We start from the raw sequence: 15417 nt of genomic DNA on the forward strand, positions 1-15417 counted from the left end.
TTTGCAGACATCATCAAACTAAAGTTTGGTCGTTTGTCACATGTTTGAAAACGTGTTTTCTGAAGTTTGGCAAAACCAGCCAATCTCAGATCAGAAGAGCTGGTGATCATGTGATTCACTACCTAGACCAAATGGCCAATCACTTCCTATAGGCACTGTAACTGACGTCCAACCAAAACCTCTGTGTTTCGTGATTTCTGCAATGTTTGAGATGTTTGCGATGTTTGGCGAAGTTTGCTAGTGTAGACCAGCCTTAAGGAAGAGCGTCAAACAAGTTTATTGGCATTATGTCAGTCTTTAATCAAAGAATATAAGCGCCGTGAACTCAAAAATGTGCAAAATATAGTATACATGTGCAAAATTTGTTCAGTAAAATCGACCATTTCAAGTGAAAACTATACATAGTTAAGTAGCAATTATAGATATAGACTGGGTTGAAAGACATACAATGTGTAGGTTTTGACCTCGAGATCGCCCGGCGATATTCTGCCTGCCGCCCCTTTAATCAACAAGTGCTCTATAAGATGTACTGTCATAATTTACACACTCCTGATATCCCTCTCTATTGACCACCAATCCAGATCCTCGAATATCTCCGCCTTGGAACATACTGGTAATCTCAACAATCGTGCGTCTTCTGGTCTCCGGGACCTTAAGGTACGTGAACAACCAGAAGGCTGCAAGAAGAGCAGCGAAGGGGAGGAAGACGTAGTCGCCAAGGCCGCCCTGGAACACAATACGTGTACTTGATAATTACCTAACTGACCGAACTAAATTACACGACATCTATATGATGGTATCCTCTATAGCTTTAAAGTAAGTATCCTGTCCTGCCATACAAGTGCTAAAGTAAATATTTGCATTGTGGGCTGTGAACATGTACTGTGTGTACTTCCTCATCTTTGAACCACTCACTCACCCCTTTAACTAGGCATTTCTATGTCAGCCGTGCCATCACAAGCCGAGATTATCCCAACCCCGCGGGGACGTAAACGCATTACAAATCATCATTATAATGACGACATTGTTCAACGAAGAATCGAGATTCCGTACTCTTTCTCAATTTATTTTCGATAACCCCTGAATCGGCAGTGTTTGCGGACAAAGTCACAACTTGAATGTCAGGATAAGACAACTTGAAAGCTTAGAGTTATTATCTTAATTTGTTCTTGATTGTATATAACCAGTACTAATCAAAATTTCTGAAAATTCTGTGCTGGGGGCGCAGGGCTGACTCACTTGCATCCACGGGAAGATCATGCCTATTATAAAAGCAGACAACCAATTACAGATGACGGCCAGACTCACTGCCGCACCCCTGGATCCCTGCGGGAAGAATTCTGCAACCATGAACCACGGGATGGGCCCTACAAAAAGTAACGTAATAGACTTTTTTCAGAGACGCAATGGTACGATGGCTGAAATTATAACGGAGACTATCATTGGCGCCTGCCCTGTGTCCGCGTGGATCCGTCAGTCACTCATTCAAGCGATACATTTTAAAGAAGTGCGACTCTTGTCAGCAGCGTAATTTTCCTCCGGGTCTCTGGTTCCACTTGCATGCATCACAAATCGTCCAATATTGTTAAAAAAATAATCTCCTATAATTGACCTCAGCCCTGACCTCAATTTAAAAAAAACAAACCAAAAAGAGGTCCCCTCTCCCGTGAGTTTTGATTATGTACGCAACCTATGGGAAATAACTTTAAGACCGAACGCCCCACCTACATGTAGTTTTGAAGCACGAAACTCACTTCCAATAGCCACAGGCATCAGCATATTAATAGTTGTTTTTTCTTTATGCTATTCATTAGTTATTTATCAGTTGTTCGTGTGGCTGGGCTTACATTGAGTTCAATCTGTCACTTGTATTTTGTCACTTTAACAATGTCTGAGAACGAACAAGTCATTTCCAAAGAGCGGGCTTGGATTCAAGATGTCACTTTTTACCCCGTGACTAATCGAGTTTTTAGGTTTTTACAAGTGACAGGAGACAAGACACGCTAAGGGTCAAAGTGATGACAACTGACCTAAACATGATAAATCGTTCCAGTGTAAACCCAGCCTAATCTGCTGCAGATATCACTCAATGAATCTCACCTGGTCCAATCGCATATACCATCACATAGATTATTGTAAACACTATCAGTAGATAGGAAAACTCCGGCCACTGTTCCTAAAAATGGAAAGCAAAACAAAGATTCAAAACTCTAGCCTGACTTTACTGATAAAAACTGTTCACCTCAAAGACCACAAGACATATTTTCACCATATCTCAGTATTGCAAAGTCATTCTCGTAGGCGGTCAGGAAAATAAGACAAAGGCTCAAAATGATCAGGAACATGATGCCTAAATGATGATAATTCACAACTTAAAAACAAGAGTGATTTGCCTCACCCGTGTGACACGCTGCGAGAGATTTGTGCCCAGTTTCTTGACACGGCCTTTCGGCTAGGTTTTCATAGAATTGACTTTGTCACTTGTCATTCAACAACGATCAAGCCACTTCCAAAGAGCGGGCTACATAAGATTCACAATCATAACATTGTTTACCCTTATGTAATTTCATGTCATGTTTTCAAGCCTTAGCCTGTAAACGTGACAAGTGATTTTCTTCCTCTCGCTTTGCATGGGGAAACTTATCATTCATTTCTGACTTCGGGTAATGTAGCAGTAAAAGTAAAGTAATAGTAGGAAGCATTTATTTACTTAACGAAATATATGCCTAACTAAAATATATAATTGTAACCATGCCTTGAATAGGAAGGAAATGGTGATAAGCATACTGGCCGCCCACATGCCAGCCAGTCCATACAGCTGCAGAGTCCTCCGTCCCATCCGGTCCATCACCATCATGGCGACAAATGTCATGATCGCGTTAACGATGAAGACGGATATGGTGCCGTAAGAGGCCTGCTCTGGAGACAGATGCGCTGATTGGAAGAAAGAGGTCGAGTAAAAGGCAATCTGGAAAAGGATAGAAAGTTAAAAAATGGATATACGATGTTCTCACGTACATGTGATAATTAATGCAAATGGCGACTAACATTGCTTTTCATTGACCAGGCATTTTGGACTGTCAAGGTCTCTCGTCACATTCGCCTCCTCATTTCACCCTCTTGAAATGCGCTAACACGAACGGCGGAGCGAGTAGAGCCGCTTGATGTGACACGGATCTGTTCCGATCAAGGTCCTGCAGTAATTTTTCTTTCATAGAAGAGCTTCAGAAGATCAGCCCCAGGATAGAGGGATAGCATACTCACATTCACAAACGTACCTCGCTCTGAAAGCTTACGTAGGGCGTTGCTGTCATGCAATGGTTTGCCTGGGGAGGGCCAAGATGCTGAATGAGTTTAGTTGAGTATTCTTGATCAGTCAGTCACAAAGTAAACACACATATAGAGAAAAAATTGCCAGGGCTCACGCACGACGTTTAGCCCTGATGGAGTTCTTTACCAATACATACCGCTCCTATTCCCGAGAACTGTTGCGATAACTGCAGCATTACACTGACGATGGTTTGCTGCCGTAAATCTTTGTATTTGAAAAGACCCCCGATTGAAACCTGAAAATCGCAATTAAAGGAGAAATATCAAACAGGTACAACGCAATTTTATGTTATATGGCCAATATTCACCGATGATTTCACAAAGTGACCTCTCTGCAAATTTTCTGAAATTGAGAAACCAGCGCCATCTGAGTTGTACTAGCCATGTCTACAAATTACACATCAATTATCATGGTGATACTCAAAGTCATGTCAATTCTATAACTCTTTACCTTCTAATTCATGCATTTCGTGCCATTATGCTCTTTCATGTGTAATGCACAGAGTCATTCAAACTATACGAATCTTTGAGTGGAGTTTTCTCAAGATGAAAAATTTTGCTGTTTGTACACTAATTCGTGAAATCATCGACGTGTTCGCACACCGTCATTGGCTGCAAACTGATAGGCTACTGATGACACGATAGGGGATGTAGGAAATCTTTTTTAACTTTGTAGAATTTAAAAACTTCTGCATTTCATTCTCCTTCTTTTACCTTTGTCATGCGGTTATAGAGCGCCGTCTCCGCAATCATTTCTTCAATGTCTCTGCTGACGTTTTTAGTTGATCGAAGAGTTGTCAGTGCTGCAAACAAGATTCACTTCGGAAATAATAAAACACACTCTCTTTTCTATCATTGTGGCTGATTACAGTTCATGATTTTCTGTGGCTTGGTTGAATAAACGCTGATGACTTTTTGACGACGTTTTTGTTCTCAGGTTAAAAAATCGGTTTGTTGCTTGATGCGCACATGCATTCAATTAATTTCGGCACAGCTTTGGATTCATGCCACAAGCAATAAAGTCACCATACCTAGAAAACTTTTTTATTGTAAAACGCCAAATACGACACGCGGACTTGCCGGCCCGAAGTTGCATGACACAATTAGCTATTGATTCATCTCCACGCCACCACCGTGCGTCCTACCGCCGATGCTACACCATCGACGCTATGTTGCGTGATGGATCGAACTTTTCGGTATCTGAATTTCTGATGCAACCAAACGCAAACAGCTCCATCAACAACATGCTCAAAAATATTACGACTAGTGCGGTTTGTTAGACATTTCCACCAATCGCGACTAACATCACTTACCTCTCTTCGCCCCTTCAGAGTCCTCTTTGGTTATGAGCAGGAATCGTGGAGTTTCGGGACAGAATGGCATCAGAATGAGTTGCAGGAAGGCGGGTGCCATGCTGAAACCTAGGCCACGGATAAAAAATAATATAGAACGATACGAGTAAGGTAGGCGTTTAATAGAAGACACTGACCCTTCAAATTGACAAATCAAAGTAAATTACAGATCTGTCTTAGACCGTTGTTTAAAAAGAGTTAAAAAAATTACCGAGATCTATCAAGCTTACCAAGAAGAGCTGGCCATAAATCTGCTGTCCCCAGGATGGACGGTAGGCCCAGTATCATGGACGTAAGAATGCCAAGAATTATTGTGAACTGGCTCAGACATCCTACTGCACCGCGTATCGACATTGGGGCGACCTCGGACACGTAAAGCGGCCCAATGGCCGTGCTGATTCCTAAAAGATTATTACTGGGTGTAGAGTCTTTCATTGCAAACGTGCGGTTCTGGACATCAGCAGCACTACAATTTTCCTAATTAATTTGACAAAAGGCCGGGTTTGTATAGGCTTAACGATGTCACGTGGCACGTTTCACGTGTCACAAGTCACTTGCCACGAGTATGTTCTTTCATTGACCGACTGATAAAACACTCATAAGGCAAGGTTAGAGAGCAGGAAAAAGGACAACTTTCTTCACGTTCTCAAAGTGAAGTTCAAAAGTTTTAAAAGGCTCTTTCCAGAAGCATTTTTTCAATCAATGCCATCAATCTTTTAAAACTTAACGAAACATATTTTATTCATGGCGAATGGAATCGTGCTTCATGAAATTAATTTCCTTCAAAACTATATCTTGAACGGACAGATATAACTTACCTGCTGAGAAGCCTGCTACAAATCTCCCTACGACCAACATCTCATACGACATGGCCGTCTTACTGAGGCAGAACATTAACCCGGCAACGATCGTGAACAGGTTGTTCAACAACATGGCACCCTTCCTGCAAAAGGACCGAGAGAAGATGACACACCGATGAGGTTAAACTTAGCCAGTATGATACTTTAAGTTAGTAGCACTTCCCTTGGTTCGACAATATCAAGAAACAACACCACGAATTAAGTCTGTGAGATTTTATGAGATTCGGCACTTTCGGTAAATAATCGTTTTTACTTCTTTCATTTTGTGTCAGTTAACCTGTGTTGCCTTTGAACGTACATGTAAATCAGCGTAGTAAACTTACAGGTTAATCATAGCTATACAGACCCCCCAATCGAATATCAAATTAAAAATGAAATTATGCGTCGCCCTAAGTAGTCAAGAATGGTGAAATAACGCAACGTCCTGCTGCTAAACTGAAATGTCTTTCAAATTTCCGAGCAGTCAACTGCAGAGAGAACTTCAAAGATGACGCTTATATGCCGAAGAAATACTATATTACTTGATCATTACCGTCCGAAATGATTAGCCAAAGGTCCGGCCGCCAATCCACCAAAAATTGCTCCTATGCAGAAGATGGACACAATGATGGCAAACAACCAGGTTAGCAAGTCGGCAGCAAGAGGTTGTCCGGTCCGGGAAAAGTGTACATCTCCCAAAAAGTCTTCAATGATCTAAAAGGAAGTGATAGAATCAAAGGTGAGGAAGCTATGCAGTTTAAATATGTTTTTGTAAGACAACTGCAGTGTACGGGGCCTTTTATCTTAACGTCAGCTGAGACCAGTGTGACTGACATAGAAAAAGAGACTTTAATTCATCACCTTACAGTATATCGATTTTTAGAAGGCTTTATCCTTTTTTGTCGGTGGTCGTAAGATATTTTTTTCAGACAAGTGTTTTTCCATGTTTCTGCCCTTTCTTTCTTGAGATTTACAAGTTTCGTGGTGCGGGTGCGGGTCACTTAAATTCCGGGCTCAAAGTCAGCCACTCTATTATCGAAGGCAGATTTTACATAGGATTCACTGTGGTACTTCTCAAGGCTTGTCACATTTCACTTGTCACGAGTCTGTTCGTTAATTGGTTTAGGCTTGAAAACGTGACATGAAATAACATTGGCGTATGTAGCCCGCTCTATGGAAATTACTTTAACGTTCTTAAAGTGATACGTTACAATTATTATCAATTAATGGGTACCGCGTAATAATAGTACATTATGGTTGTCCACAAACACAAATTTACAGGCAAGAGTGGGTGCAAAAACATTCATTGCAGTGGGTGTAGAGCTAGCGATGTTGGCCGATTCTCCGGACGAGGATTACGTTACAAGGGACACGTTCCATGTAAACTTATGTAAACCCAACCTAATGCAGCAGTCCGCTCTTTGATAATTACCTCTTCGTTCTTAAAATGACTCGTTACAAGGGACGACGTAAACTCAATGTAAACCCAGCCTAATGTAGTTCGCTCCTTAGAAAATACTAGACACGTTACAAGGAATGATGTAAACTCAATCGGCGGGGAGAAAATGCATGCTGAAATCGGTCAGCAGACCGGGCATTTTCTCAGGAGACAGTAGAATTTAGTCTATGCATTTAAGGGTACATGTAACTCTTATAAACCTATTGTAAATCAATGCCACCAGTCTGTTCGAGCTTAACTGAAGGCACAGCATCCAATCATGTGTTTGAAACGTGTAATTAGGCCACAACCTAAGGATTTTTCAAGCTAAAAACTGGATTCTATACATGTAGTTTGGCCCACATAATTTCATTTTGTAATGTCAACCTACTCTAACCTCTTGATTTGAAGCGGAGTGATGGTGATGGGCATAATATATATATTTATTAATCAATATTGCTGAAATAGTCCCCTTATCGTTTTCATGAATTCAATCGACAAAACAACTGCTGAAATGGTATCTTAAGATAATAACCTAAATTCTATTGACACTTGGTCTGCAGACCGAGTTCAGCATGCACTTTCTGCCCGCCTTAAACTCAATGTAAAATCCAGCACAGCACGCGTACCTTCTGTGGTGCGTTCAAGACGCCAAGGTTGTACCCACTCTGGAAAGATGTACCCAAGCAGCAGGCAACGCAAGAAAACATGAGGGGACGTGTCATGCCCTGAAATAGGACGATTAAATTATCAAAGTAAGACAAATGTCGTGATCCAAAAGGCGGCTTCCCTGGCATTCATCCATGGCATAACTCCTTATTTATCTTGTTTATTCATGTAATGACATTATAAATGATATCTGATCCATATCTGTATTATACTACGTATTGTATTGAATCCATTGCGCACAAAGCAAGTCGATTCATTATTCTGAAACAACTGTGTTTAGAATGAACCGCACATTGCAGTGTAAATAATGCACTATGCGCCAATGAAGCCTCGTTTTGAATTCAGCGGTTTGGGTCAGGCAGCCATAACTGCTTGGGTTGGTGCAAAATATGGAAGCATTTCAACTGATACCTCACTACCGTATTGATTGTTTCACCAAAACCGCTCGGGTGGAGCGAAAATATTGGCCATAAAATATTGGTCGACATCTTAGCTCCACCCTCGTGAGACAACCAATACCTCCAGTGAGGTATCAATTCCTTAAACTATCATTAACACCAGCAGGTATGACAGGTGTTTTTAGAAACATAGGCTATTCAATACATTCTAGTATTCTCTGATCTATCTATTTAAGGCATCTACCATTAGATAACCGGTATAGGGTACTAGTTTATTGTTCCCCGCTAGCAATCCACGGGCCGTGAGTGTAGGCTGACCACGACTTTGTTCTCCACAGGTCAAGTTTACGTAGAATGCTGTATGGGATGCCCCCTGATAACCCCAGCACGCCTCTATGAAAACTTATGATAACATTCGGTGTAGTGCTATACACTTAGGCCACTATAACGATATATATCTATCAATTATAATTATAATACTTCGTAAACTATAAAGTCACTCACATGCACTGTTTCCTCCAAGCTTGGGAGCGTCGTACTTAAGCTGAGGCTGCGGTAATCTTCATTCACTGATGGGCCATTAGTTTTCCAGGGGGACTGCTCTTCCTCATCGTCCTCCTCCCGACGGCCGACTTCGGCTGTGGGCTCCATTTGTCCATCCATTTTTATTAGGATACTGAAGTCGTGGAGTTGCAACGTGAAGGCACTTCGTCAACGCCACATTTTATGCTTGCATTTATGAGTTTGCCAGCATGCCGTTCTCGACACTCCAGTGGATCAGTTGCCTTATATAGACCTCGTCACAACTTATCTAAATAAGCGCCTAATTATCCCGACCTACCTACTCCAATTTGCAGCCGATGACAGACATACCAAGTTACATATCAAGGAGTTCCAGACCTATAGGATATCCTTCCGACATGTCCGAACTGTTTCTTTTTTTGAAAAATGTCAAGTAGTCTCGAGAATGTAGCCGAACCCTGCTATTAATTGCCTGCTAATAGCTAATAAAGTATTTTTTAAAAGAGAATCATGTCATGAACAACACATTTAAATCTTTAGTCCAATTGGTCTTGCCGGTCTTACCAGAACGAAGGTAGAAATGCAATTTAAGGTATTTGTTAATCTCAATTACGCCGGGTCTGCAAATTTCGAAAGGGTCAGGACGACAACCATTCGCACTGCATGCAATAATGTAGTATGTTGTACTCCTGCTGTTATCGAGGGCACCTATCTACGACCTGTCTTCCATCGATATATCGAATTGGGTTGAGTTGACATAAAAATCGATTGGCGAGTAAAATGATGTGTGAAAACTGCGAGAGAATGGAAAGCTTTGAGAACTTTACCTAGAATGAAGATAATTCATATCTCCAAATTTAGAATGGGGAGTACCGGATATCGGGAAAGGGCCTGCAGTTGAAAGAAAAAAATTAAATGTTCTGGCAAAATGATTTGCATTCGCTCCTCCGCAAAGCCCAGAGCATCTGTTTTCTCTTCCAGGTGTTGGGTTCAGTTCCGATTCTGCACCATATCTTTAAGCTGTCTTTTTTGCGGGCCTGTCCAAAATCTGCATCAGACGACGGAAAGTGGGAAATGCGGATACGGATCAAAGCTATTAAAATGCTGATTAAAAACATACGGAAACCTTTAAAATGTTGAACTACTGACTTTGATCACGGGAACGAGCCAGATGATAACATTGGGTTATTCATATAAACATGAATTCGAAGTTTTCGACATTACAAGCTGCGAAACGTCTAGTGAGTTAAGGGGTTTCCTGCAAAGCTCCCAACATGGACCTATCCCTAGTTTTGGTCATCTTGGCCGGGCTCGTTGGCCTCGCAGGTAAGTGCATCCCTTTGCATGGAAAATGCATATTTCTCTTGATATTGTATTATGTTCTTTCGGTTAGTCTCTTATGTTGTAATGAACGCTTTTCTGTTTCTTTGTCTTTGTCCTTGTCTTTTGTACACACAGTTTAAACAGGTCACGAACCATCTCACAATATTCTAAGTATTGAGATCCAACAATTGCATAATAATAATTTGGCAAGTTTAAATCACCAAATCGAACTTCAAATAAGTGTAGCCAGGATTTCTAGAGGGAAGGTAGTTTTCGGGCTTTAATCGACTCCGCGGTCAAATTGATAGATGTCTTTCGGCACTGGGGATTTTCACGGTCAAATTCAAAGGTTTTGTCCGAAAAGTTGGGTCATTTACAACCCCGAAAACCTTGCCTGAGCCTGTAATTCGCCTTCTCATGACCTTTTTCCTGAAATATAATTTTTCAGCCTGCGAATACAGAATGGTCTGCTACCATACGAACTGGTCCCAGTACCGCCCAGGCAAGGGCAAGTTTTTCCCAGAGGACATCGACCCTACGCTTTGTACCCACATCATCTACTCCTTTGCCAAGGTTGCAAGCGGCGTCCTTGCTCCCTACGAATGGAATGACAAGGATGAGCCATGGTCAAAGGGCATGTAAGAACGGGAAGGGAAATTAGGGGATAGGATGTTTCTAAAAATCTGGAGTAGTTAACAAAATCTGTTCATAAAAACAATTGCTGATCGAGTGCCTTTCAACGAATGGTCTTGTCAATAGGTTTCGTTCGTTTTTTATTTCGTTCTGACTCCACAATGCGTCACCATCGATAAATGAAGGTAAATGAAACCTTTTACATTTCCAGCAAAATCCAACATTTCTCGGTAGTATTTCAGAACGAAAACCATAAGGTTCATGATATCTTTTCACAATTATGATGATCAGAACCGCAGACTCGTTGATTTATAGATATTATCTCATACAATTCAACCATGTTAGATTTCCATACTTTGCCACATCGTTGTAACTTTGGCGATAACGGAATTTGTTCGAATTGTCTTTTGCAACGGTTATGACGCAACAGTCCAGACAAAATATTTTCTAGTATTACCCCGTGGAGGGGGTTAGGTTTAGGGTTAGGTACATGTAAACTCTTCTTGCATTTTAGGTATACACGATTCCACGAACGCATTAGGAAGGCAAATCCAAAAGCGAAGACGCTTCTGGCTGTTGGCGGCTGGACCCACTCTAGCAATGGTTTCACTCCCATGGTGGCGACTGCGGCCAGCAGGAAGAAATTCATCGACCACAGTATTAAATTCCTGAGAGAGACTGGCTTTGATGGTCTCGATTTGGACTGGGAGTACCCCGCAAATAGAGGTGGCCCGCCAGAGGACAAGGAGAGATTCACGACACTGTGCCGGGTAAAGGCTTGGTTCCAATCATAGGTTTTACCCCGCAGCGATGGTTGACATACTAAACTCCCCCGAGTGGTTATTTGGTAATTAAAAAACACCCGCTGGTTAGGAAATAGCTTTAGTTGATACTGCTTCCTTCCGACCTCGCTACTGGGTAATTTGAATTAGCAAATCCGCTGGGAGTGTAGTTTTCCTGCGGCGAAGACTGCAACGGTAAACATGGTAAGATCAGACCTATCTGTCCATAGTCGCATCCACAACAACGCCAGTGACAAAATGCATTTAAAAACTAACAATTAAAAAACATTTTCCATTTATTTTGCATTTTGTAGTAATGATTTATATATCATGTTTTCTGCAGGAACTCCGAGCCGCCTACGAGGCTGACGCAGCCGCGAACGGCGGAGAACGCCTCCTTCTGAGTGCTGCCGTTGGTGTTGGCAAAACAACAGCAGATACGGCCTACAACATCCCTGAAATTTCCAAGTAAGTAAACCTGCAAAGGCTTTATAATGATGGCATATTTGTTTTGTTGAGCTATAGTCTTACGTTTAGATACTGAGTGAGTACTCTAACCGCGGGCTAAATTCCCTCCTTTTCATACCGCATGGGTCTTCGTGGATATTTTGAACATGTTGAAGGATGATGAGAAAGGGAGAAAAAGTCCTCCGAATTTTGCTTCAGATTTGTGCAACGTACACGACGTGTACACGAGAACAGTGCTATACATGGAAAAGAGTCCACTGATTTGTTTGTTATGCAGGGTTGTCAATACCACTCTGACCTCTTCACGCTAAATCTCAAAATGTGGCAATTGGATAATCCTTAACGTCTCTACAATAACGAACAGCGATATTCTGTCCTATACGGTATATCCATAAGGCATTCAAGCACCTGCAGTACATTCTTCACTTTAGCTTCTCTGCAGAAAACTCTGGGTTACCCACATTTCAGGTCTCTTGATTTCATCAACCTGATGGCGTACGACTTGCACGGTGCCTGGGAGAAGTTTACTGGCCACCATGCCGCCCTTTTCCCCAGAAAGGATGAAAAAGGCACACATCGGTATCTGAATCTGGTGAGAGTGCCAACCACAGCCAATGCATTCTTCTTAAAGAATTATTCCTACCTTGATATGGAGTGACTGTTCGAGGTTTTATGGAAAGAGAGACCAAACAGTTGACGATCGTACAATATAATGTTTTAATCCCCGGATTACGCGCCCATCGCTGGAACGTATTTTGTGTTGAAAGGCTTCGCAGCAAGGGAATAGTTTTAACTTTTAAAAAATGAGCGAAGCCAAGGAAAAACGTTTTAAAATCTCCATTCAGATTTTCTCATTGCTTTTCTGGTTTCAAGACCAGGCTCTTTGAACTAATCTGTGGGGCCACCATTCAAGGGCTTTGTCTAAAATCCAAGAAGGCCTGCCCACTATAATACACCTTTATGTCATACGCTATATCCGCTGGAATAAAACACGCGCGAATTTATTTGAAGGTTACGGTATGCTATCTCTTCCAGGCATGGGTTATAGATTACTGGTTGGAAAAGGTAGCAGATCCTAAAAAGCTTACCGTAGGCATGGGCACCTACGGACGTGGCTTCACCCTTACTAGCAAGGACAAGTTCTATTTGGGCGCTCCAGCCAAGCAGGCCGCAAACAAAGGTCCGTTTACAAGGGAAGGCGGCTTCCTTTCCTATTACGAGGTAAGTTTTAGGCAAGGTGCATGTTATACATATATATATTTTATCACTGTCCAACTGAAACATATCCTGAAAGATGGTAATGCAACAATTTCGTCTCCCGGGTCAATGATAATTTTTTCCCATTTCTGATCCTGCAAATATTGCTCCCCAATGAATGGCTTTTAAGGGTTGAATTGAAGCACATTTGAAATAAAACATAAATCAATATTATTAGCTTTTAATTACAGCGTCATAGAATCACGCTGTACTAAGTTCCAAGCCCCACTGCGTTGCTTTTTTTGTTCAGGCTTGTGATATGCTGAAGACGGGAGGGCAGCACTACTACAATGATGAACAGGAAGTTCCATACGTTGTTAAGGGCGACCAATGGTTAGGATATGATGATCCTAACAGTTTGACAAATAAGGTACGTACCGATAACTCAGTTATTAGCTTTACTGTATCTACACGCTACATAAGTTGTACTCGATGCGATATACTCAAACCTGTACAAAGGGCACTAAAGACAAGAACTAGGGGTCCAATTATAATGGCCCCCGCGTTAGTGAACTCTTCAATTAAGGAATTGATACCGAACTGGAGGTATTGGTTGTCTCACCAAGACCGCTCAAAACTCCAACATGAACGCCTATCTCACTGTTTGACCACCTGATAACAAAGGCGAACAATGGGATATGCGTTCACGTGGACTTTTCGGGGGCTTTGCGAAAATTCCTTTAAACCTGAAGCCCAAGCCAGCAAACCCTAGTTCCAACAAACCGTATTTCGAAATGTAGTGTATCTTTATTTCCTTTTTTCCAAGGTCAATTACATGAAATCAAAAGGCCTTGGAGGTGGAATGATCTGGGCTTTGGATCTTGACGACTTCAAGGGCGACTTCTGTGGTGCGGGGCCTTATCCTCTCCTGAAGGCTATCAATAAGGCCCTCTACGGGAAGTGAGTGTATGCGTAAAATAGTCAGCCTATTTATTCATCAGCATAGACTTGGTCAGTGATTAATAGGCTTATTCCAGTCGTTGTAAAAATATTAATTGAAATTGAAATTGGGATTGAGATTTTTCAATTAAGAAATATGTTACAAACTCAATACATGTATAAATGTCAACAATGCTGTTGTCTACGCCGATATAAATGTAGCTACATAATGTATACAATTTCATAATTTTGACACGTGTGGTTACTCTAGATCTAAAGCAGCAATGTGTATTACATTTTACCTCTGCCTAATACTTGTGCCACATGTAAAGGCAATGTTCATGAACGACGTACGCCTTTAACACTAGATAGGAACAGGCCTTAGACTCTATCGCACATAAGAATATGTTCAGTATTAAATTGGACTACTACAACTATATTTGGTCTTGAAGAAGTTGATTGGTGAAATAATCAAAGAAACACGGGCTCGTAAAATAATGACCGCCATCGAAAAAAGTTACCGTTTACATCCATGTCTTGCTTACCTTTTCGGTAAATCATTTTACATTTTACACATTTTTCAAATTTCTAGCGTGAAACCTAGCCCGCAACCAACGGGGCCAACAAGGCGACCAGTTACCCAAGGGCCCACACAAGGTCCCACGAAGTCCACAACCAGAGGTCCCACAACCACCCATGTTCCAGGTATTCTTCGGATCAGGGTCAAATTTACTTAATTTTTATTCGGCTATCTAATATTCTTTAGAATGTTGAATCAGGAAACACAAGTTACAATTCTGAGAACAAATTGTAGACTGTGTACTGTCGATGTCGCAAATACCAAACGCATAATTGTAAAAAAAACACAGCTACCCTTGGCAAGTATTCAAGAATGCTTCAGGTCTTCATTGGATTAACGTTTGAGTACTCATCACATTTTGTTCACCTTACAGGCACCCCATTCTCGTGTGAAGGAAAGGCCGATCGCTTCCACCGAAACCCGGACAACTGCGCCCAATTCTACCAGTGTGTGGCTGGCACAGCGTACGGACCTACAACGTGTGCAGATGGATTGGTATTCAATACTGATTCAAACAATTGTGACTGGCCAGCAAATGTTTCATGCTAAATAAATCCATTTGTCTTGGAGCAAGTCGAAACCCTTTTTACGTATTTTTTATTTTTTTATTCGTTATACTTGGTGTTTTATAAAAGGAAAGTGAAAGCGGCGTTAAGGTTTATATTACGAAATGAACTTGATTTAACTCATTTTCATTGGCTCTGTCCAGATCACCTGGTAGTACCGTCGGGCTTGTGGTATTCGACTCGAGGACTCTATGACGCGATCGAGTTGGGCATTTTTTGAAGAATATCACTGCTCGGAATGTTAGTTATACATATAATCATAAGTAGAGAAAAAAACATTAAGTACCAAACGTTACAACCCCCTTTCCGGCTGTTTTCACCGTATTTAACCCGTCCATTTTTCATTTCCCACAAGTTCGCATTTTCGATAAAACCATGCGC

The 15417-nt window shown here is 41.5% G+C and overlaps 2 protein-coding genes across 2 annotated transcripts; one reads left to right on the forward strand and one right to left on the reverse strand.

Annotated features, from left to right (window-relative positions):
- Positions 1-351: 351 nt before the first annotated feature.
- Positions 352-9234, reverse strand: LOC135499877 (solute carrier family 2, facilitated glucose transporter member 1-like). The gene is made up of 12 exons (XM_064790900.1): positions 8531-9234; positions 7589-7687; positions 6075-6235; positions 5501-5625; positions 4913-5083; positions 4644-4751; positions 4045-4133; positions 3468-3566; positions 2756-2968; positions 2101-2176; positions 1240-1367; positions 352-726 (listed from the first exon to the last, which is right to left on the reverse strand). The coding sequence occupies exons 1-12, from the start codon at positions 8687-8689 to the stop codon at positions 502-504; spliced, it is 1653 nt and encodes a 550-aa protein (XP_064646970.1). The 5' UTR covers positions 8690-9234; the 3' UTR covers positions 352-501.
- A 545-nt stretch (positions 9235-9779) lies between these two features.
- LOC135499525 (chitotriosidase-1-like) lies at positions 9780-15050 on the forward strand. Its single transcript, XM_064790332.1, has 10 exons — positions 9780-9874; positions 10320-10509; positions 11019-11274; positions 11630-11754; positions 12223-12346; positions 12790-12975; positions 13262-13381; positions 13778-13911; positions 14483-14595; positions 14844-15050. The coding sequence occupies exons 1-10, from the start codon at positions 9823-9825 to the stop codon at positions 15017-15019; spliced, it is 1476 nt and encodes a 491-aa protein (XP_064646402.1). The 5' UTR covers positions 9780-9822; the 3' UTR covers positions 15020-15050.
- Positions 15051-15417: the final 367 nt, after the last annotated feature.

This window comes from Lineus longissimus, chromosome 15 (assembly GCF_910592395.1).
Source record: "Lineus longissimus chromosome 15, tnLinLong1.2, whole genome shotgun sequence".
NCBI classification, from domain to species: domain Eukaryota; kingdom Metazoa; phylum Nemertea; class Pilidiophora; order Heteronemertea; family Lineidae; genus Lineus; species Lineus longissimus.

Coding starts and splice junctions, on each gene's coding strand:
- LOC135499525 (XM_064790332.1), top strand. CDS start 9,823: ATGGACCTATCCCTAGTTTTGGTCATCTTGGCCGGGCTCGTTGGCCTC. Junction 11,755..12,222: donor AACATCCCTGAAATTTCCAA/GTAAGTAAACCT, acceptor CCCACATTTCAG/GTCTCTTGATTTCATCAACC. Junction 13,912..14,482: donor AATAAGGCCCTCTACGGGAA/GTGAGTGTATGC, acceptor TCAAATTTCTAG/CGTGAAACCTAGCCCGCAAC.
- LOC135499877 (XM_064790900.1), bottom strand. CDS start 8,689: ATGGATGGACAAATGGAGCCCACAGCCGAAGTCGGCCGTCGGGAGGAG. Junction 7,688..8,530: donor GCTTGGAGGAAACAGTGCAT/GTGAGTGACTTT, acceptor GTCCTATTTCAG/GGCATGACACGTCCCCTCAT. Junction 4,752..4,912: donor TTTATGGCCAGCTCTTCTTG/GTAAGCTTGATA, acceptor TCCGTGGCCTAG/GTTTCAGCATGGCACCCGCC.